Source organism: Kryptolebias marmoratus, linkage group LG1 (assembly GCF_001649575.2).
Source record: "Kryptolebias marmoratus isolate JLee-2015 linkage group LG1, ASM164957v2, whole genome shotgun sequence".
In the NCBI taxonomy this organism is placed as follows: domain Eukaryota; kingdom Metazoa; phylum Chordata; class Actinopteri; order Cyprinodontiformes; family Rivulidae; genus Kryptolebias; species Kryptolebias marmoratus.
Window position 1 is genome coordinate 3,114,187 of NC_051430.1, and position 22,213 is coordinate 3,136,399.

Genomic DNA, 22,213 nt, shown 5'->3' on the forward strand with positions numbered 1-22,213 from the left:
GATGTAGATCTCACGGGAAGAAAGCGAGAATGAGTTGAGAGGGGTAGGTTGGCCGTGATATTGGATGGTGGGTGGAGCCACGGTCACGGCTCAACCTGTCTGTCACAGACAGATGTGATGTCATTGGAGCTTCCGTAGTTGGTCACGCTGAGGCGATTCCCATAGTGAAACACCGAGCGAAGTTAGAAAAAGAACATTCATGGGCCAACGTTAGCTGGGTATTTGCATTTGAGTTGAACCATTCATTTGAGATTTGAGTTTAATTCATATTTCACCCTAAAAATCCCTGCCATATTCGGAGTAATTTATTTTCATCAAAACCTCCCAAGTTTGAGTTTCAAGTTATTTTCTACTTTTGACCTACTGTACTAACACAATGGATTTAAATTCACACAAAAAACATAAAATTTGAGTAGAAAAGTTTTAGTGTTTTAACTGTGAAAACCGCAACATTCATAATGACACAGATTTACAACTTAGAATGCAAATATAAACAGTAATATTTATGAACACATGAACAAATTTAGCAAATGCAGTTATATACAGTATTTCCATCAAAATGCAGAAATGTTCTTAGGCATTTTTACGGATCTTCCATGTCAGTCTAGATGTATTTTTTTCCAGATTCTTTATTTTTTCCCTCTTCTAAAACAAATAATAGATTACGTACTTCATGAACAAAGTCCTCTCTGTCTGTCTCAAACTGTTTTTACTCTCCATCTCTGCCTCTGAGCTTCTCCATCTGTCTGAGACTGCAGCTCCATCATCTCTGAGTCCTTCACCTCAAACAGAAGCTGAAGCTCCACATTCAAAACTTGTCTCATTGCTTTGACTCAAACACACTAAAACTGACTAAACTTAACACTAAACACACCACACTACACAAATCTCATTACTCATTCCTTTGTTTACTGTTTTTTGTTTTGTTTTGTTTTTGTCGCCGCCGAACTTCCTGAAACTTTTGAGCCTCTTTCTTCTTCCTGTAGACTTTTTGGTGCTTGACTAATAACTTTGGGCCTCAGTCAGAATGGAGAGGGGGTGTGTGAATTTTCGTTTGGCAGGTTTGGGGGTGAGAACAAATGGAGGATAGGGGTGTTTTCTCCCCGAAACTCTCCGTCTTCGCTGCTGTTTCTCACTCTAACACACTTCAAATATGACAATGATTTTCAGGAAAAGATGAGAGAGCGCATCTTTCCCCCAACAGCAATTTCAATCGATCATGTGACTTGGACACACCGACGCGCCACACTTTTGATTGCTGCCGCAAATTTCCATGGTTGCACACACACTTCCTGCGGATTCTTCTTCATTGTTGTTCTGCGGCTTCTTCCGATTATCAAAACTAGGAATCAAATTGTTAAAATTTGAACGATTCCGGGAGAATCAGAATATTAGTTCCGGATCCAATCGATTCTCAAGAATTGATGCCCAACCCTATTCATGCCAGCTTTTTATTTTGTTATTGAAATCCTTATTTTTGTAAAACCAGTCCTCACCAGTGGTGGCTGGCCAATGAAGGGCGCTAGGGCGCCGCCCCACCACTCACATTACCTTGAATAAGACATAAAAAAAATTAAATAGTACATTAAAAATATTTCGAAATATATGTATATATATTTTTAGTTGTGTAGGATAAATATTTTATAGTGAATGATAAGTAAGTGGTGACGTATTTCCGCCCCGGGGCGCAAAAATCTTTGTCCATAGACTTTTGTTAACAGTTGTACATGCGCAGTAGCTCCTCTTCAGTACAAGAGATAGGACCGTTCAGGGCGCACCTCTCCTGCACCCAGAGCTGCTGAATGCAGTTGTGTTTATATTTCACCGCCTCCCGCCGCCGGAGCGTGGGACTCCCGCCGGGGGCTGACGTCATATCCGGCTGTCATAAAGTTCGCCTGATTGAAAAGTCCAGCCGCGGGTGAGCTGTCTTTTATTCAAAGACAGCAATAAGTTCATTATGTGACTAAGTTACATACAAAATGTAATAAATAAGTTAATAGTTAATAATTAGTTTAAGAAAATTTATGCTAAAATCTGTTAAAATGTTTGGTTTTGAATTCTAATCGGAGTGAAACATCCGATCTTCGTTATATTGTATGTGCAGAATACGTGACATAGTGAGTGCTCTCACCATAAAACCAGCTTTCTCCGGTAAAGTTTTGAAAAATAAGGGAGAAAACAGATCTTATAAACGCTAAATGTGTCCTACAGGCTTGTGCCTTGGGAGACCTCCGTCTTTGTAAGTATTGGTGTTCAGGAAGCACTTGTGCATATGTGCATTTATATGTACATTATAATGTTGCTTTTGTTGTTTTAATACATGTAAATACACTGGTGTGATACCTTAGTATATGTTTTGGACCAAAACATATACTAAGGTATCACATAATAGACATATACCAAAACCTTTGGTATATGTCTATTTTGGATTTATAGCCCCCCCTGGAGAAAACTCCACCAGCCGCTACTGGTCCTGACGTTAGTCTGCACCCATGGGTCTTTCTGTCTTAACTTTTCGACTCAATCCACTTCAAAATGCCTACCACAGCTGTTCAACACTAGTCAACTGTAAGATGGCTATATCTCAGTCAACTTTGCAGATATTGAGGTAAAATTTAACGTGACAGTAGCTAGGAATCATCCTCAGCACAAACTGAGCGTTACATGTTGCCATGTTGCACGAGATCTCATAAAATGTTTTACTCAAGGTTTGACCGAAATGACTTCATCTCAGTGATTTCTCAAATATTTTGCCACCTCCATGCAGTTGGTGAAACAAGGGGTATTTACGTTGGTTTACCTGACTGGACACTACCAGCTGGACCAAGCCAGTAGTGGAACGAAGAATAGCAACAGCCTCCTGATGTGTAAGACCCATTAGTGACTGACCGTTAACCATCAGTAACTCATCCCCAACATGAAGACGCCCATCCCTGAAACACCAACATAAACACAATATAGATTTTTATACACAAATGCAAAAATGTACAACACATACATAAACTGGCCCTTAACATAGGGTTGCACTACAAAGCAAAACTTCCTGCTTAGCTGGTTATGTTGAGCTGAAAGTCAGACGTATCAGCATCACAAAGGAGGATCTCTTTCTGTCTGGCTACATCACCATGGTAACAGAGGCTTCAAAACTTTAGTTACTTGTCAGTAAGAAGCACACAGTTAATGATATCTCAAACAAAAAAAATCAGACTCTAACAACATCAATATGTCACCATGGTTCTGCTCATCATTGCAAAATGTTAAATTATTGTCAAATTGCCAATTAACATGTGCCCCACATTTGGATTTAAATTAAATTTAAATAGTCAAATTTAACCACAAACAATGTGTTATTCAGGGGAGATATTGCCATTTAGGCATTCGATCTATTAAATACACAGACTAAAGACAATTTCAGGTCAAAATCTTCCCATTTGACCAAAATCTTTCATTCATTTGCATGATTTTCAACTTGAAACTTGAATACACTCATAAACCATATTTCGTGTTGCATGCCACTAAAAAGCTGTTAGATTGCTGTAAGCTTAACACAAGAACAACACAAAACAGGGATTTTGCAGTTTGACTTCATCTAAACCATATCAAGATGATTATGTGCAATGGCTGTATTTTTTGTGTGGATTTGCTGAAACAGCAACAGTAATAGAAGAAACGGTTAATATTAGTTTCCATTTGTTAGGAATTCTGTACATCAGGGAATATTTAATAAATAACAGATTTATTCAGTGAAGTGATTTGCACATTATGGGACAAAGTCAGAGCTAAATAAATCTTTTGACTATGATGTCAAAAGTTTCAGATATTTCTGCCCTTTTGCGGTGTCCCAAAATCAGAAAGTCTGAGATAACAAAACATGCAATGGTCCAGTCAAAACTTAGATGACACAGTCAGCTGAAAAGGTATGATGGGACTTTAGAGAATTCTGTAAAAACAAATGCCCTTAAAACTCAGGGAATTAAAATACCTCCCACTTTTGTGTGAGAAACCTATAACATCATACAGTTGCTGCTGTTAGGTATCCTGAGCCTGGTTGTGGTTCAGGATAATTAATGAGTCTGACCCAAAGAGGTGGCTCTGGAAGCTACTGAATTATGAGATTTACTTAAATTAGACTGTTTCTCTGATTTCACTCAGCTTTCGTGAAATAAATAACAGTATAGTGTAATATGCTCTGTATTACTGATCTGAGGTTGTAATTTCCTCATTTTAAGAGCCTATAAGGACCATATAATTTTTATACTGTGAAATTAATACAACAAATACAAACTCCCAGAAAACTGCAAAACAGACAAAACACTAAATTCCTTTAAATCAAGGCTGAAAACTCACCTGTTTACAGCTGCCTTTGATTAATAGTCCACAAACAAATTCAGGTGTAAAGCTGCTCTAAACAAAAAATCTTATTACATATTGACCATCTCCTTATGATTATCAAGTGTATCTGCTCGATGATTTTTATGATTTGTTTTGATGATTGTAATGATGTTTTTGATTATTGTTGATGTTTTATGATGTAAAGCACTTTGAATGCCTTGCTGCTCAAATGTGCTATACAAATAAATGTTTACTACTTGCTTTACTTACAACCCCAATTTAGATCAAATGTAAATAAAAACAATGAAATAATTTGCAAATCCTATAAACCCATATTTTATTCATGATAGAACATAGTAAACACATCAAATGTTTGAACTGAGAAATTGTACCATTTCAAACAAAAAATGAGTAATTTTGAATTTGATGGCAGCATCCTATCTCAAAAAAGTTGGGACAAGGTCATTTTTACCCCTGTAATGATTCAGTCTTCTTTTAACAATAGTCTGTAAACATCTAGGAATGGAGAAGACCAGTTGTTGGAATTTTGAGGCTAATGAGGATGGAGGCAGATGTAGGCATCTCATCTTCCCCTCCCAAATTTTGTGCCATTAAAGGGGATCTGAACCTGCTGAAGACAGGCTAAACCAGGGGTGTCCAATCCTGGTCCTCAGGGCCACCATCCTGCATGTTTTCCTTGTTTCTCTGCTCCAACACACCTGATTTGAATCAATGGCTGATTAACAGACTTCTGTAGAACATGAAGAGGTGATTTAACCTCTGAATCAGGTGTGTTGGAGCAGAGAAACAAGGAAAACATGCAGGATAGTGGCCCTGAGGACCAGGATTGGCCACCCCTGGGCTAAACTATCGAACCACTGCACCACCACTCCCCCTTAATGTTGTCCTTTTGCTGTCCTCCCCCTTAATGTTGTTCTAATCATACATCAAACAAGAATGTTGTCCCATTTTTGTCTGATGTAGGACTCTGGCTGTTCAACAGTTCTGGGATATCTTTGCCAGCTTTATTGTTTATGATGCAACAAATGTTTTAAATTAATGAGAGGTCTGGACTGCAGTCAGGCCAGCTCAGCACCTGGACTCTTCTACTACAAAACCATGCAGTTGTAATGGATGCAGTATGTAGTTTAGCATTGTCTTGCTGAAACATGCAAAGCTTACCTAAAATACATCATCTGAATGGTAGTATATGTTGTTCCTGTATATACTTTTCTGCATTGATGGTACCTTTCTAGATGTGTAAGCTGCCCATGTCAGAAGCACTAATGCACCCCCATACCATCAGAGAGGCAAGCTTTTGAACTGTACGCTAATAAAAACATCCCGACTTTTTTGGAAATGGGGTTGCATTAATATGCCAAAACATACAACATACAATACATATTCTTTTTAGATATTTTGTGTAAAACTTAAAAGTGAACATTGCATTTCACTGCATACAAACACTGACATAGTCCATTCATATAAATTTTACCTGTGAATAGCCCCCCGCTTCTCTATATGAGCAATAATGATCCCACGAGGAGACTTCTTGGAGTCGCGTCCCCCTGTAATTTGTATGCCAAGACCCTCCTGACCTTTAACCACGTGCATCTTCCAGATGTGGCTTCCCTTTCTGGGCTAAGAAAAACAGCACAAAAAGAAAATATTACAAAATGTCCAGTCATAAACGCCATCATGTACATACTGTTTTAAAGAAAGAAAATCAACACTATGTATAAATTTCATCTTACTTAATATTTACACTATCACTATTCATAGATTTTTCAGTCATTTTGAAAACAGAAACAAAAAACTGTTATATAATCCACAATCCAATGTAGTCTACAGTAACAAAAACATAAAGGGATGACTAATTTTAAATATTAAAATCTGTTTTATACTAATTATACCAATTATATTATACTAATAAAAAAAAATATATACAATTTTTTTTAAATACTGAATACTCAAAAAGCTACTCGGATGTTTTCTGTTTTTTCCCTTACCATCCCGGATGTGGGATGTCCACTGTGAAGCAAAGATTTACGTTCATTCAGCAATTCAACAGCAAGTAGATAAGTATGTGTGTAACATGGTTCAGTGAGTTGCAAAAAATTGTTCGAAGCAGCCAGAAAATACAGCGTTTCATTTTTTTGGGCTTTCTAATGAACATTATGAACAATGCAACTTAAAATGATGTCAGCAAACAGAGATAATCTGGATCAAATAAATCCAGGCAGACACTCTGTAGTGGTGATGACTGCTGACAGGTCATGGAAACTCTCAGGCCAATCAGAGTGAAACTTCTTTGTGTGTGTGTGTTTTTTATTGTTTTTGTTCATCACAAAGAAGCGCAGCTCACACTGATGAACACAGATAATCAAACAGCTTGCATGGAGAGCATTGGTGGAGACTGTGTGGTTCACCTTGATCCACTCTTTTCCTCTCATCTCAAATACATTAACAAGGTTTAAACTTTAGTTTCTTAGCTTCAAAGTTGACAAATCCGTACGTGAACTCGGCATTAGGTCTGTTCTTAAGTAAGTGTGTGACAGACTCTTCCTCTCAGCATGTAGCTGCATGAGGAGGATGAAGAAACACAGCTCAAGGGATGTGCCACATGGTCCTAATGCCCTGACTGATTATGAACAGTTAAATTCAGAGCCCAGTGTGTGAAGAGTGTGTGTTACCTGGCTTGATGTTTCACTGGTGAAAGTATCCATTTGACATTCTAACAGCTGACTGAGACTTCTTGCAGGCAGAGTAGCAGGATGTCCACTGTGTGGAAGGATAGTTTTCAGTTGAGGAGAGGAGTCTGGGCTGCAGTCAGAGTCATCCATTCGAAGCCTGACTTCTGCATCAATATAAAGAGGGGGGCTATAGTTCTGTGGACTTCTGTGGATTTTTGAGTCAGTGCTCTCCCTGTTGTCTAGACTGAAAGATGAACGAGATATGACACCAAACTTGCGTGTGCGTTTGCAGTTTGACAAGCTTTTCAAAGCCTCTGAGGAAGTTCTGTCCTGGTCTTTGTATGGTTGATCCCCATAGTTTTCATTGCTGATAAGAAAACTGGCACTTTCACTGACATTGCAAGGAGGCAGAGGAGCTTTTCTCTTGACTCGACGCAACAGGATCAAATAAATGCATCCTCCATTCCAGCACTGGTCAACCAAGTAACTGTAAAATAGAAACACATTCTGTTCAGGTAAATCTCTAACAAATAACTGTCCTTACAGTTATAAGTCATTTCCAAGTCTCTCCTGAACAGGCTTCCTTTACTTGATACTATGTAAAATAAAATAAAAATCAACAGAATGATACATTATTCATTTCTAATGGGAAATTGTAGTCACTGGCCAGTTTATTAGGCCCAGACTCAGTGCACTTAGGCATCTAAACGTGGTGAAGATGACTTGATGAAGATCAAACCAATCAAACCAAACATCAGAAAGGACAACAAAGGGGATCTAAGTGACTTTAAACATGCTGTGGTTGTTGGTGCCAGACGGCTGCTCTACTGGGATTTTCACTCACAACCATCACTTGGGTGTACTGAGACTTATCGGACCAGGTAATCTTTTTCCAATCTCTAGTTGTCCTTTCTTGGTGACCGTGTTCATTGTAGTCTCAGTTTCCTGCTCTTAGCTGACAGAAGTGGCTCCTGATGTGGTCTTCTGCTCCTGGAGCCCACCTCCTTCAAGGTTGTGAGGTCAGAGATGATATTCTGCAGACCCTGGTTGGAACAAGTCATTATTAGAGCTACTGTTGCCTTTCTTTTGCCTCCAACCAGTCTGCTCATTCTCCTCTGATATCAACAAGGCATTATTGTCCACACAACTGATGCACACTGGATATTTTCTCTTTTCCAGAGCATTCTCTGTAAACCTTAGAGATGGTTTTGTGTGAAAATCCCAGTACATCAGCAGATGCTCAGTTTGAACTTCAGCAAGTTGTCGTCATCATGTCTATATGCCTAAATGTATTGAGTTGCTGACATAAAGCCATTTTGTTATTAACAAACAATTAAACAGATGTAACTAATAAAATGGCCGGTAAGTGTAAATCATTGAATAATATATATATATATATATGAAGAGAGAAATCTTCAGAAACTGCCATGAATGCTTTGGGGTGTTATTCATTTTGATGTGCATCACATTACTGACCAGCACTAATCTCTACAAGCCAGTGGATGGTGGTGCTGAGAAACTACAGCCAACTACCCCTTTAAAAAACAGTTCTGCAATATAGCTGCAAACATGAGCAGTTCTTGCTTCTGGTCAATCACAAATCAACAATCGAGCTGGCCACAACCCACAACATTGTGAGTATTTATAAATAAGGCCAGCATCACAGAACCAAAGAAGGCTGGAGTGTAATTTAGCAGAATTGGCATAGAGCATCACTCATAAAAAGAATGTCAGACATTGCATGACATCTCAAAGGCATAAAAGTGGTGGGTTGACCTAAACTCTCCATGCTACCTCAGTTATTTTTTCTATAAATTATACAGAGACAAGAAAAGCCCAGGCTTTAAAGTGTTTTGTAAAAGGGGGCTTTGCCTGATTCTTACCCCTGAAGTCAAGCAGCTGATGGAGTAAAAATTAAGATTACGTCCTTTCAATGCACTCTATAACACCAATATAAAATCTAAATAAAGCCAATTTTGTGTTTCCTAAAGTCAGTTGGCTGTGATGGTCATGAATTGAGTTATCTCTAAAAGTTAATCAGTTGTAAATTTACATCCAGTGATTTTTTTTTTTTCATCAAAATTTGTCTAGCGGTTCATTCAATATTTTGCCAACACACAGATGGCTTCAACTGTTATTGGTAAAGTTTTAAAAATAGATCTCTAGAATTCGGTTAGGGCTTGGACTATTGCCCCTTTTACACGGGCTCTAATTCAGAAGTCCGGCTCTACTCGGCTCTACTCGATAAAGAATGCATCGCGTTCACACCGGCCAGTTTAGTTGGTAGCAGAGAAGCGCCTCCTCGTGTTGCGGGGGGCGGGGCCACTGGGGGAGGGGGGTGTGCTATGAAAACTTGGCGCAAGTTGTGTAAACAACGGAAGTGCTATGGAGAACGTTGGCCCTGTGTTGTTGCTATTTTTTAAACTTATGGGGATTCTCCTGAGACCTCAGGAAGAGAGGCGCAGTGGAAGAAATGCTCTGGATGCTGTGATTGTTGCGCGGAGTAGGACAGCTGTTATCCACTGGAGATTTCAGGCTTTACAGCGCCTTCAGCTGGGGGACAGACGGCAGAAACGTTGCAGGGTAAGCTAACGCTGTTGTTTATATTTCTATCGTTCGCTCTTTATGCTTGCATCTGGTCACACCCACGACCAATGAGTGAACAGGAGCTAAACCTGTGCCACCCACCAAAGCAGGGCCGACCCGGCTGGCCTTACTCTGAAGCAGGGACCAAAAAAGCAGGGCCGGCCTCGAAAAAATGCCAGTGGAAATGCATGCAAAGCAAGCCAAGTAGAGTGGAGCCGGGACCTTTACAGCCGGTGTAAAAGGGGCATATGTTTTTGGAATGACTCTCAGCTACTACCACATCAAATTTTTGTTTAATAACTGTAAAATTAGATGAGGTATAGCCATTTCTGTGCTTGCTAATGTCACTTAAAGGGTAACCATCTTGAATCCATCCACTGGTTCATCAGATATTTTGCCAACAGACAACTGACTCCAATAGTTAATGGTGGAGTTTTAAAAATGTTAAATTTTTAAAGATTTTATGTGATCAATTTGATCTCAGACTTTGATTTGGGAATGACATACATGTTCAAAGCACCATATTACCATCTGTATTATATGAGCTCTAGCTTTTCTACTATGGCAGTTTCTTTTTTATTACTGCAAAAGTCAAACTTTAAGCCTTAGCAAAAATGGTAAGGTAAGATGGTGGGGATATGGTCATGTTGTATTTTCAGACACTGTGAACATTCGACTATTGAATTTACTGAATCCAGCACTTTGCTTTACCATCCTCTTTAGTTTTTTGTTGACAGTATAAAATGCTGATATCATACCTGGCTCCACTGACATCTACTCCCACCATCAGTTGTCCATTTACTGACAGAAGCTCATCTCTCAGTTTGATTCTCCTACAGCAGGCGGCAGGACTTTTCTTCTTCACCTCTGTCACCCAGATGCAGCCCACATCAATGATGGAGCACTGATCCCTCCTCTTCCTTGGGCCTCCCTTTTTTCTTACACCAGGATTCCCAAAAACAGGGATGTTCCCAAAGCTCAAGCCAAATTCAGCTCCATCTTCCTCATTTTTTCTCAGGGAAACAGCATGAACTTCCACATCTAATCCATCCCTGCAGAAAAAGGGGGGCGCTGCTAAAACTGTGTCACTCTCAGTGAAGTTGAATTTAATGTACTCCACCAACTTCTGAACTGCAGCCAGACATAAGGGCATGTTGTCCACACTGTTAACACTGCTGCTACTACACAAGCTGTCTTTGTCTTCATTGCCGAAGTCCTCATTCTGAAAAGAAAAAGAAGGACAAATAAATGAACTAATTAGCTCACCCAACAAAAAGACAAAGCTTTGAAAAAAAGTCAGTGAGTAAGTAAGTTAGTAAGTAAAAAGATTTTTTTTACACATATTTACAGTATCAGTTTGGGTCCTGGGCCTGTGTCATGGTAGGGACATAATTCAGGTAGGATTTTTCTGGATTTTGGAGTTTTTTGTGGTTTTTGCACAGTCTCAGTTTGATACGGGGTGTTCAGCTGACTTTTAATTTGTCTAGAATTCTCATATCTTTTGTGAGCTGGCTTTTTTTGCTCCCACAGCTCTTTGTGGTGCAGGCTGGGTGTATTCCTTTACCCAGAGTTTTTCTCACTGTTCTAGGGCTTGTTTTTTGTCAGATCAAACTTGGATGCGGGGGTTTGCATGTTCACACCCAGGATGTGTATTGGTGTGGGGTGTTCTTTGGACTGGAGGTGGAGAATCTTTTTGCTAGAAATCTTAAAGCTGTAAACTTTCAGATCATTGGCTGCTTGTTAGTAAAAACTTTGGGAATCTTTTGTAAAAGACGACTGTCAATGACATGTCTGTACTGCCATGTCTGTACTGCCATGTCTCCTTTGTGGAGCACCATGGAGGGTGGAAATTTGCATGTGTGTCTGTCTGGGTCTTCTGCTGCTCATGGGTTTTGGGGTTTTTGGGTTAGAGCTTGTAGTTGTTCCCTCAGTGACTGGTAAGTTTGGGACTTGCGCTTCAGTTTGTGGTTTTGTCTGCCTCTTGTTGGCTGATGATTGAGGGTTTCTAGGGTCCTAAAGCTTAAAGGAGAAGATAAAACCAATGCTTATGTGTAATAGGCTACCCTAATAATTCTCTAAAACCTATTTACAATAAAAACAATTAGTTCTTAAATAGACTTGCTAGTAATGGTTCCATTAAAAACTACATCTGGTAGTTATTCTGGCTCTTTAGTAAAAAAGAGGTCCTTTAGAATCTACAGTACAGTACATCTGAAGTAAGCCATGACCATGTTGAAGAGAGGTTTTTAGAAAAAATTTCAAATATATTTACTCAATAAGATCTATTACTATTTACCACTTATTCAAAGTCCAATTTTTGTGAAGTTTGGCATACATTATGAACATGGTTTTGCTAAGATTAAAAATAATAAGAAATATAAACGTGTGTACAGCAGTACCTGCGATGTGCGGACCCTTAAATTTGCGGACAACTGTCATGTACGGACAATTTTACGTTGTGCCAACTGTTATCATATTCATTTTCCCTCTGACTAGTGGACACCTGTCAAACGTGGACACGGACACCCCAAGTATGTAAAGTTTTTTGTCCCTCCAAATTGCAAAGCATCACGGTAACTGAAGAGAAACTATCAGTTTTGATCAGTGTGTGGAAGTTTTGAAGAAATTAGATAACAGACAGTCTTGTAGAGCATTTGCTCAGGAGTATGGGTGTGGAAAGACGCAAATTGCGCGGATACGTTCAGAAAGGGAAGAAATCATGAAGGAATGGGAGTCTGGTACTCGATCTGACCTTAAATATGTCAAAAAAAGAAAGACTGTTTATGAAGACCTGAACACTGCCTTGTGGGACTGGTTTTGCACTGCTCGTTCCAAGGATTTACCAGTCAGTGGACGTTTGTTGCAAGTAAGTAGGCCATCTTTTTTTTTCTTTGTGTCTGGCATTATACTTCTGACTTTGAGGTTTTTATTTTAAGTTAAACTTAAAATATTTTACTATCTATCCTGGGTTGTTTTTTTGTTTTGTGTTTTTTTGTTTTCTTATTTTTAATTATCTGAGGTCATTAAATTTAATTTAAACTTACAACATTTTAATTGTTTTTCAGGAAAAAGCCTTGATGTTTGTTGCTGCAGTGAAGCATGATGACTTCACTGCTTCAAACGGATGGCTGCAGTCATGGCAGAAGTGATACAACGTCAAATTTGCAGTTTTGTCTGGTGAGTCTGTGGAAATTCCAGCTGAAGTGGTTGAAGACTGGTCGAAACAACTGCCTGAACTGATCAAGGACCACGCCTTATCCGATATCTACAATGCAGACGAGACTGGGCTTTATTATCGAGCCCTTCCTAAATGCTCCATGGTTGTGAAGGGAGATCCCCGAAAAGGACTCAAAACTGCAAAGGAGAGACTAACTGTTTTGTTGGCATGTTCTGTGACTGGGGATAAACTGAAGCCTCCCGTTATCGGGAAAGTGGAGAATCCTTGATGTTTCTGTGGAGTGGATAAATCCCTTTTGCCTGTAACTTATAAGTGGAACAAGAAAGCCTGGATGACATATTCCATATTTACTGATTGGATGGACAGGATTAATTCACAAATGAAATTGCAAGAAAAGAAGATCTTGATGTTCATAGACAACTGTGGAGCACACCCAAAAGTGTCGCTCTCCAATGTGAAACTGATGTTTCTGCTGCCTAACACGACATCACGCCTGCAGCCATTAGACGCAGGAATAATTGCCACTATGAAAGCACAATATCGCAAGCGGCTGATGAGACGTGTGTTGGCAGAGATGGATGAAGCATCCACAGCTTCTCAGCTTGCCAAGCGGATTTACACAAAAGATGCCATTGGTTGGATCAAAAGTGCCTGGATGTGTGTGGAATCATCTTGCTTCCAAAAGTGTTTTGCCCGCTGTGGCTTCCAACAGAAGGACACTGTTACCACAAACACTGAACCAGAAGCTGACATTTCTGAGTTAAGTGAAACTGAACTTGTTCAGCTTAAGTCACTGGCCTCTGGTGTGGATTGGGCCACTTTTGTTTCTATGGACCAAGAAGCAGTCACCAGCAATGTTGCTGGTAATGACTGGGAGGCTGATATGGTTGCCAAGGTCTCCCGACAGTCTCGGCCAGATGAAAGTGACAGTGAGCCTGAGGAGGAACCAGAACCAAAACCAACACCAGTCATATCCTCTGGTGAAGTTCTGGCTCAAGTCAGAAATCTCATGGACTTTGCCCTTTGTGCCAATGATAGGGACTTGATTGAGGAATTAGCCAAAGTTCAAAACATGGTTGAGGATCATTGTCTGAAGAAAGCTTCAGTTGCAACCCAGAAGACTATTGTTGATTTCTTCCGTCAGCGCTGACATTGTTAAAGTTTTTGTTTTTGTTGTTATGTGATTCTTGTTAAAATGATGGACTGAACTTTTCTTAGTTAATTAGTATCAAATGTTTGATATGTGGTGTTTGGCTGGTTTTAAGGTTTTATTGCTGCACTCAGTTTTATTTATTTTTTCCTTTTTTTATTTACAACGATCTATACTTTGTAGTTGTCATTTTAAACGATACAGTGCCAGTGTGATTAAAATTATACATATACATTTGTACCTATTATTTGTTGTTGGATTCTAATAAAATGGATCAGTGTGAAATTTGATGTTCATTTTCTCACCACAATTTACTGTCCCTCTCATGAAGGGACACCTGCTATTAAGGGACACTTTGGGCCAGATTTAGGGGTGTCCCTACATTGCAGGTACTGCTGTATATAATAAGCATGGGTTTCTGGAGTGTGTGTAGATCAGGAGTCATGGATACAGTTTACTGCATATTTATAAACAAATATGTGAGCAAATATAGTAACAAAATACAATACAGTAAAAAAAAAAAAAAAAACGAGAAAAACTTTTTATAATATTCAAAGAATCTGCCAAAAAGGTTATTTGATTACAAAGAAAAAATTAAAAAAAAAACTTTTCAAATATTAAAGAGTGAAACAAGAAGAAAGAGGGTTGGTAAAAGAATGAAATACCTTCCAGCTAAAACGATCTTCCTTTGGGTCATCATTCTGCTGAGACCTAATGGTCTGAGCCCGGTGCCAGTCCTGCAGCAGAAGCAGGGTCCTGAAGGCATTATCCTCAGTTATAGGCATCTTGGCATTTTGTGTCTGTTGGAAAATCACCCACTTACAGCTATCCTGATGACTGCAACTGTTAGGGCAGACACACTAACTAGTGTGGCCTGAGTCTGCCAAATCTCTTCTTGTGTAAGACAAACCAAAATGAGAGATTTCCAGGTGCAAAGACAAAGTCAGAATGCTGGTACAGTCTGCACGCTGTGGCGTCTGCAAAGTCAGGATGTCACCTAAGGACAAAACAAACACACACAAAGTGACATGTTGTTATAGAAAATAAAGGACTACATGTGGCAAAAATGGCAAGCAGTTATTGTATACAGCAGTATACGTATACAGTGGCCTTAAGGCTTTAATGGCATTCAGCCTACCAAAATGTTTTGCACATTTACAAAATAACACACTAAATGGTCATCAAAAGTCTTGGTGAAAGTTTAACTGCATCAAACACTGCTGTTAAATACAGGGGCCTTTTACAAGTGATTGTGTTTCTGAAATTAAAAATGAACCAAATTTGCATGATAAAAACAATAGACTGGTGTATTTTTAAATAAAATATAATTCCTTGCAGACATGACCATGGGCGCCTCCACAGAGTTTTCAAAGGGGGGACCAGATAGAGACCACTGAAAAACCTGGGGTGGAACTCCAAAACTAAATGCCATGAAATAATGTGAGAGGTATTATGTTGTTGTTGACATACAGTACATAGGCTATCTGAAAAATACTACAATGTAGTAGTTAAGAAATTACCTTTTGACATAGGCTAACTTAGTTGTTTTTATTTTTTATTATAAAAAATATTATTTATATTTATTGAATTTATTCAACTAGCAATGCATTGTTAAATTTATATTTATAAAATTATACTTAAACTTTTAGAGTTGCCATTGACCTCCCCACCTTGTGGCCCCTCTGTACACGACTCTTCACAGTGAAACCAAGAAATGAATGCAGCATACTGAATCAAACATTATGTGCAGAGTAAGAAAAATGTCAAATGGGGAGACATTTGTAAGATGAAATGGTTCAAAGGCTCTGTCCATGCATCTATACTCACCAATATACAAACATCCTTAGGGACAAAATTAGAGATTTAATTATTCAGTTGACCAATTTAAATCATTTGATATTGAAAAGGAAAAAAAAAAGCCAAAAACTAAACTGTCTGCCAAAACTAAAACAGTCTGTGCTTTACATCGGCTGATATAAAGGCATATATCAGTATTGGCACCAGCCATAGAAAAACACATTTCGGTCAGCCTCCAGAACAAACGAAACCACATTTTACCAGCGTTTACATGCACTTTTATATTTCAGTCATGGAGGACAGACAATACTTCATCTGTGATAAACTCATGTGTTGTAAAGGTATGGGCCAGGGGTGAAAGTGTGCATGAAAAAAGAAGATGAATAATAAATTATGTATTTTGGGGTTGCTGATGACACACTCAGGGACTAAAGCAAAGAAACAAATCTTACTGAAAATTATTTTTCTGTACTCAATCATATTATAGTCCCCACATTGAAATGATCAAACAAGGTCTTAAATAATATAGAAGCATTACTGTTGCCAGTTACAAAAAGATAAAGTGTTTTGGCCTAAATAAAAATAATTACAATGATAGTAACATGGCTATCAAATCCAGACCTCCACATGGGAGGCGATGATATGATAACCATTGTCCCAACAGAGACACATTTGAGTCAGCTCACTGGAAGCTACTCATCTATATGAGCTCACCTGTATTTATTTTGAATATCTTAGTTCCAACTTTCATCCTTTATCCAGACTTGGGTTTGACAAAAGTGACCCAACAGAGAAAGTGTAGGAGGACTGGATGGAGGAGGGCCCACTGCAACACCCTCTGCTTGTTGGAGAGAACCATGCTTGCTTTTACGTCAGACTTCAAAAGTGTCCAAAAGCACCAGAAAAAGTCACTAGTCATTTTTTTGAGAGGTAGTCACTTTTTCACTACAGATAGCAACAAAAGCCCTAATTGAGCGGGATTAGTTTTGCCTAGGGACCACACGTAATAAATAAATCACTCCCCAACGTCTGCTTTTGATGTGGCACATTCACACGGGATAACTGAAGCCTGAGATTTTGCTGAAATTTATGGAAATCTTCCGGATATCATGTTAACTCGCTGAGTATTACATTACATCCGCTAGCCAGCTGTATCTTAGGCTACAAACAGTAGAAAATTATTCTTACTGCACAGAGCAATGCATGATGTGAGCCACTATTTGCATGAGATTTTGCTCGTTCTCTTCAGCCTTTTCTTTTTCATGGCAACCGTTACAGGTCGATAGGGTTTTGCTGGCCCGGGACACAAAAGGTTATCTACGCACTCCAATGCAGCCTCCATCGTCAAAAGCAAATAAAAATGCGCCCAGGAAACAGAAGCCGCCTAATTACCCATTTGGATCCCACCCATTTCAGTCCAAATCACAGAGATGCCTATTCACATTGGATTAATATTATCACAGGACCTCAGAGTTCAGCAAAATATAGGAGGTAATTTTTACTTTACAAATTACTAACATGGATGATTCGCATGGGATTAACAACACTGACAATCTCCGTAATGATTACAAATAGCATGTGGTCCCTAGGTAAAACTAATCCTGTGTGAACAGGGCTAAACTCTCTAAATTGTTAAAACTGCTTGCACCCGGCCCTGCTCGGCTCTGATTGGCTAAAACCGGCTCTGGTTTACTTTATTTATTAAAGCAGCCTCAGTTTAATCTCTGTATCATAATTAGATTGGATGGCTTCAACGAGAACACAATAAAAACAGTGTTTGTTTTTCCTTTCTCATTTTTACAGATGATGGAAATCCGTCCTGGCCACATCTCAAATGATGGAAATCTGTTGTGGTGACGGAGAACTTTAATCCCTGCACTCTAGGTTGTGAGGGTCTCCCTGATCAGATGTCAGTACTAAACGCTATCACCCCATTTGCACCTGGCATTAAAATCCATCCTGAGTGATCCGGATGAGTGACCAGTTTGTATTCTGGTCCAGTTTACACAACCCTGTTTTTCAGTGAAACCAGGACATTTCTGTTGCACTTTAGCCATTTGTGTACACAACAACAGCAATCTGGTTCTCTGGCCCCGAAATGTTTTGAATCCAGGTTTCAGAGCAGAAGGCTTTAAAGGAAGTCGCAACATGTGAAATTGCACATGTGCACCACAGACAGCTGTTCTGAGGATGTAAGAGTAGACCTCAACAGTAACAACAGATGATAGAAGAGTACTGTTTGTGCTACTCGCTCTTTTCCACATGTAGCAGCAACCCAACCTCACTGTTGGTCCAAACAAACGTATGTGTATTCACCAATTTGGATGTAACTGTTTACATGCTAGAGACACTGGGGTATGCGTGCATGCACGAGTCAGCACAAGCTACTACCTGGCATGGACACTACCATGGATCCAATAGGCACAGGATTACCGTGTAAACATGTAAGTTTTTCCCAGTCAACAGTGGAAAATCTCCCGGAGATCGCTCACGTTTAAAGAGAAATAAAAATGTGATATTACACAGCTTGAGAGTTGCCTGGAGTTCAGTCTTATCTGTTTAGGCTGAAATAAAATTAAAAACACAAGAATACAGAAGAGAAAACATTAAGACAAAGATGCGAAATGAGAAACAAAGAGCATGTTTGTGTGGGATAATGCGGGACATCTTAAATGCTAAAACTTAACAAAAATTTGGATGTCAAACTTAATTTTCTTTTACATATTTAAATACAACATTCCCATCTCTAACCAGTGAATTTATGTTTGTGTTGTGGTTTTCTAATCCAACTGTTAAACTTAGTGTACATCTTTTTGTCAGCAGTCAATCTGATCAAATTGTACTGATTGGATCATTAAAACCTTTTTTAAATAACTTAGTATTATATGTCTAAATATTTTTGAAAATTCTACAAATATTCTGATACACCAAAATTTAAAAAGTGTTCTGTCACTCACAATATTATCTTTTTAAAAAGTGACAACAGAAAAGTTATAAATAGTCTGAAATGTGCTAAACCAGCAGATTCCTTCGGTGGCCCCATTCAGAAAAAAAACATTGAACTGACCGTTCATCTGCAGACTTTGAACTGAGTGTATCCACATCTGTGACAGATGTAGGCAAAAACACAGGCTGCCATAAGACCGCACTTTAATGGCTATGAAGAACATAGGCTTCAAATAACCTCTTTGGTTTTGTGGTACCATGTGTTTCTACTATTCCCATACACCCAACTAAAGGCAAAAGCCTTGCCTTTTTCTGGCCAGAATGAACCTTAAAAAAGTGGTATAAGTTTAAAAAAAAGGACTAAAGTTTACAATAAATGGTAAGATAACTCCAAATGTAATATCAGAGGGGGGAAGCCAGTTCTACAATCAGATGAACGACTTCTGGAATTCACATTTTTATTCTTAAAAACAATCAGTGTTCAAACAAACACTTACAACATAGAGGTACTCCAAAATTAATTTTAAAAAAAATTAAAGCCCTACCATTCCTTCAGGGACTGCATATCAAACACCACCTTTCATGCTAGAGTTTTCAACTATACTATAACAATATATAACAATACTGCCAGATGTCTTATTCAGAGCACGTGTTGTGAATGACTCTCTGCTCCTATCATATCAAATTTGTAAAATTGACTGAATTATAGCCATTTTTTGTGGCGGCTATCGTAAATTGCGTTGACTCCAAAAGTCAAGCAGTTGTAGATGTACATACAGTTAGGCCTGTCGTGACAAACGATAAATCAATTATTCGCACAATAAAAAAAAAATGAGGTCGATAAGTTTTATTTATCTGCGTTATCATTTCTTCGTGTCTCTCTCTTTTTCTACTGAAGACACTGGAGGACAAAAGACCCCGGTGTTCTTCACTGACCCCTTCTCATTTCCTGAGCGTAAGGGCCTATCGTATCGTCAGGTCGCCAGCCAAAGCTTATCGTCTCGTTTCTGCAGCATTAGTGTCCGTGAGGAGATAGTAAGCTAACGAAACACTGTTTGATATTGGGGGTAAAAACAAAATGGAATTGGTTTGAAGGTTGAAGTAACAGCAACGGTGTGGGAGCACTTCAGCTTCAAACCGAATGACCGAGGCGAACCGCTGAACCTTTGTGAGCCGGTATGTCACATTTGTGCTTTTGTTTGTTTGCACCTTTTGTTTATAAAACTGGCAGTGTTGCCCGTCTTCTCTATATAAAACTAATGATTATTACTTTTTGAAGAGTAGTTTAGTTTACAGACTTCATCATCCGTACTGTTTTGGTTGAATGTAGTTTTTATTTCCATTTTTTATTTGCATTTTGTTTGTTTGTTGTATTTATTCAAGTACATTTTTTGTTAACTGAGACTGAGAGTCCATTTTGTTTTTGTTTTTGTTTTTGTTTATTTATGTTCCAGTTCCAGTGTCAAGTGTTCTTTTGAAATTAATATTTATTAATCTTTGAGAGGATGTACTTGCACTATTATGTTAATATCATTACATTAGTTTAAAACGGCCTTCAAACGATATTATTGTTTATCGCAATCATTTCTGAGACAATTAATCGTCCAGCAAAATTTGTTATCATGACAGGCCTACATCCAGTAATTATTTTCTGAATGTTTCAATTAAATCCATTCTGTAGTTCATGAGATATTTTGTTAACAACCAAACAGAGAAGACTGCAACAGTTAATGCCAACAATAAAAATGGTGTACCATTGACTTACAGACCATTTCCAGACAATTTTAAGTCCATATATAAAAAAATTGATTCACAAGTGGAAAACCTTTCAGATATTTGCTTATCTTTCCAAGCTCAGACCGTCCCTGTGCCAGTTTCAAAGAAATTGCAAAATATAATATTGTGCTAAAATTAAAATTAAACAAAAATTTGGTATCTATTTTATAATCTACAGGCCTCTGTTAACAGATTACAGGTTTAACTTCATGACAGGACCATTAGAAAAAGACTGAACAGTACAACTGGAAGGATGTCAGGATAAAGCCTCCTCTCTCTGTCTACAACATGGCAGCACAACTTGGTTTGTAAAGTTTCCACTGAATGAGCCACAAAACTTCTGGAACAATGTCCTTTGGACAGATGAGACCAAAGTGAAGATGTTTACCCATAATGCACAGCTCTATGTTTGAAGAAAACCAAACACAACCAAATCTAAAACCGAACAGCTAAAAAAGAAGTGTCGAGGTAAGTCCAGAACATCAACCTGACTGAAATTCTGGACTTTAACAGCCTTGTGTAGAAAAAAAGCCTGCAAAACCTTATTAAACTGAAGCAACACTATAGAGAAAAATGGACTAAAATGTCTCCACAACCACACGAGAAACTGCTAAAGACATACAGAAAATGACTACTTCTATTTATTGCTGCTCAAACAATGAAATCCTGACAGAGACTGAGTTTATCCCACACAGCTTTTCCAATTCCTTTTTGTTTCTGTTTAATAACTAATGACACAGTGAAATCTGAGGTGTGCTGTTGTACAACTGAGGTTAGAATGATTTTTGAATCTGGTTAAAATCAGATCATTTTTAGGACCTGATGATGATGATGATGATGGTGTGTGTGTGTTTGTTACAGTGAAACAACAAGGATTAGTTTTCTCTTTATTTCCATAATGCAGGCTGACCTACATGGCTCACCCCATCCTCCCCCTCCACCCTGCTCCTCTTCTAGGTGCCATATGGCCAAGGATTAGAAAAAGACAGATTTCAGTACAATTAGAATGTTGCAATCCAAAAGATAAAGGCAGAAGTAACAGCAATATGTTCAACTGTAACACATAAACAAAGCAGTCAAACTGACCTTCAAAGCATGCTTATTGTGTACTCCATCTTTAATATTTTATTGCACAGTAAACTAGGCTCTTTAGAATGTAGAACTGAAATAAATGTTTGCAATAGGTAATCACTGCACTCTAATATTTAGTGGGCAGTCTCTTCTTGTTAGTGGGTGCAATATTTGCTTTAACGCAATTATTATGGTTTGTCTAAAATGTCCATTGTTGGGTATTTGATCATTTTATTGTTATCTTGCTATAACTCATTGTGAGACAACACTTGAAATAATTAAAACTTTGCCAAAGAACAACACTAAAGTTTATTTAAAAGACTAGTCAAGTCAAGTGTATTTATACAGCACTTTTCAGCAACAGGGCAGTTCTAAGTCCTTTACAGCATGAAAACACAAAAATACAGAGCAACGGTAACATGAAAACACAGGCAATAATATAAAAAGCTATGCTAAATTTATCTAAGACATGAGCCAAGATAATCTAAATGAAATAAATGATTAAAAGTAACATAAACAGATGAAAAACTAAGCTAGGAAACTAGGATGTAAAAAGCTAAACTAAACTTATCTAAAACAAGTCATACTAAGACTAGTAGACTATCCTAACATTTTAGTTAAATGCTGAAGAATGTATAATTTTTCTGTTAAATCTAGTATTTCTTAGGAAATCTGGGACTGTGT

General features: G+C 38.3%; 1 protein-coding gene across 3 annotated transcripts in view; it reads right to left on the reverse strand.

Annotated features, from left to right (window-relative positions):
• Positions 1-22,213, reverse strand: part of pdzd2 (PDZ domain containing 2) — a 64,184-nt gene that overhangs the window by 35,718 nt on the left and 6,253 nt on the right. For 2 of the 3 annotated variants that reach the window (XM_037977272.1, XM_037977270.1), the window contains exons 2-6: positions 14,605-14,936; positions 10,370-10,833; positions 7,026-7,512; positions 5,828-5,973; positions 2,801-2,933 (exon numbers count right to left, since the gene is read on the reverse strand). In XM_037977272.1, coding sequence (XP_037833200.1) covers positions 2,801-2,933; positions 5,828-5,973; positions 7,026-7,512; positions 10,370-10,833; positions 14,605-14,724 — 1,350 coding nt within the window. In that variant the 5' untranslated portion in view covers positions 14,725-14,936. The remainder of the gene's footprint in view (positions 1-2,800; positions 2,934-5,827; positions 5,974-7,025; positions 7,513-10,369; positions 10,834-14,604; positions 14,937-22,213) is intronic. The other variant, XM_037977277.1, reaches the window with a different exon arrangement.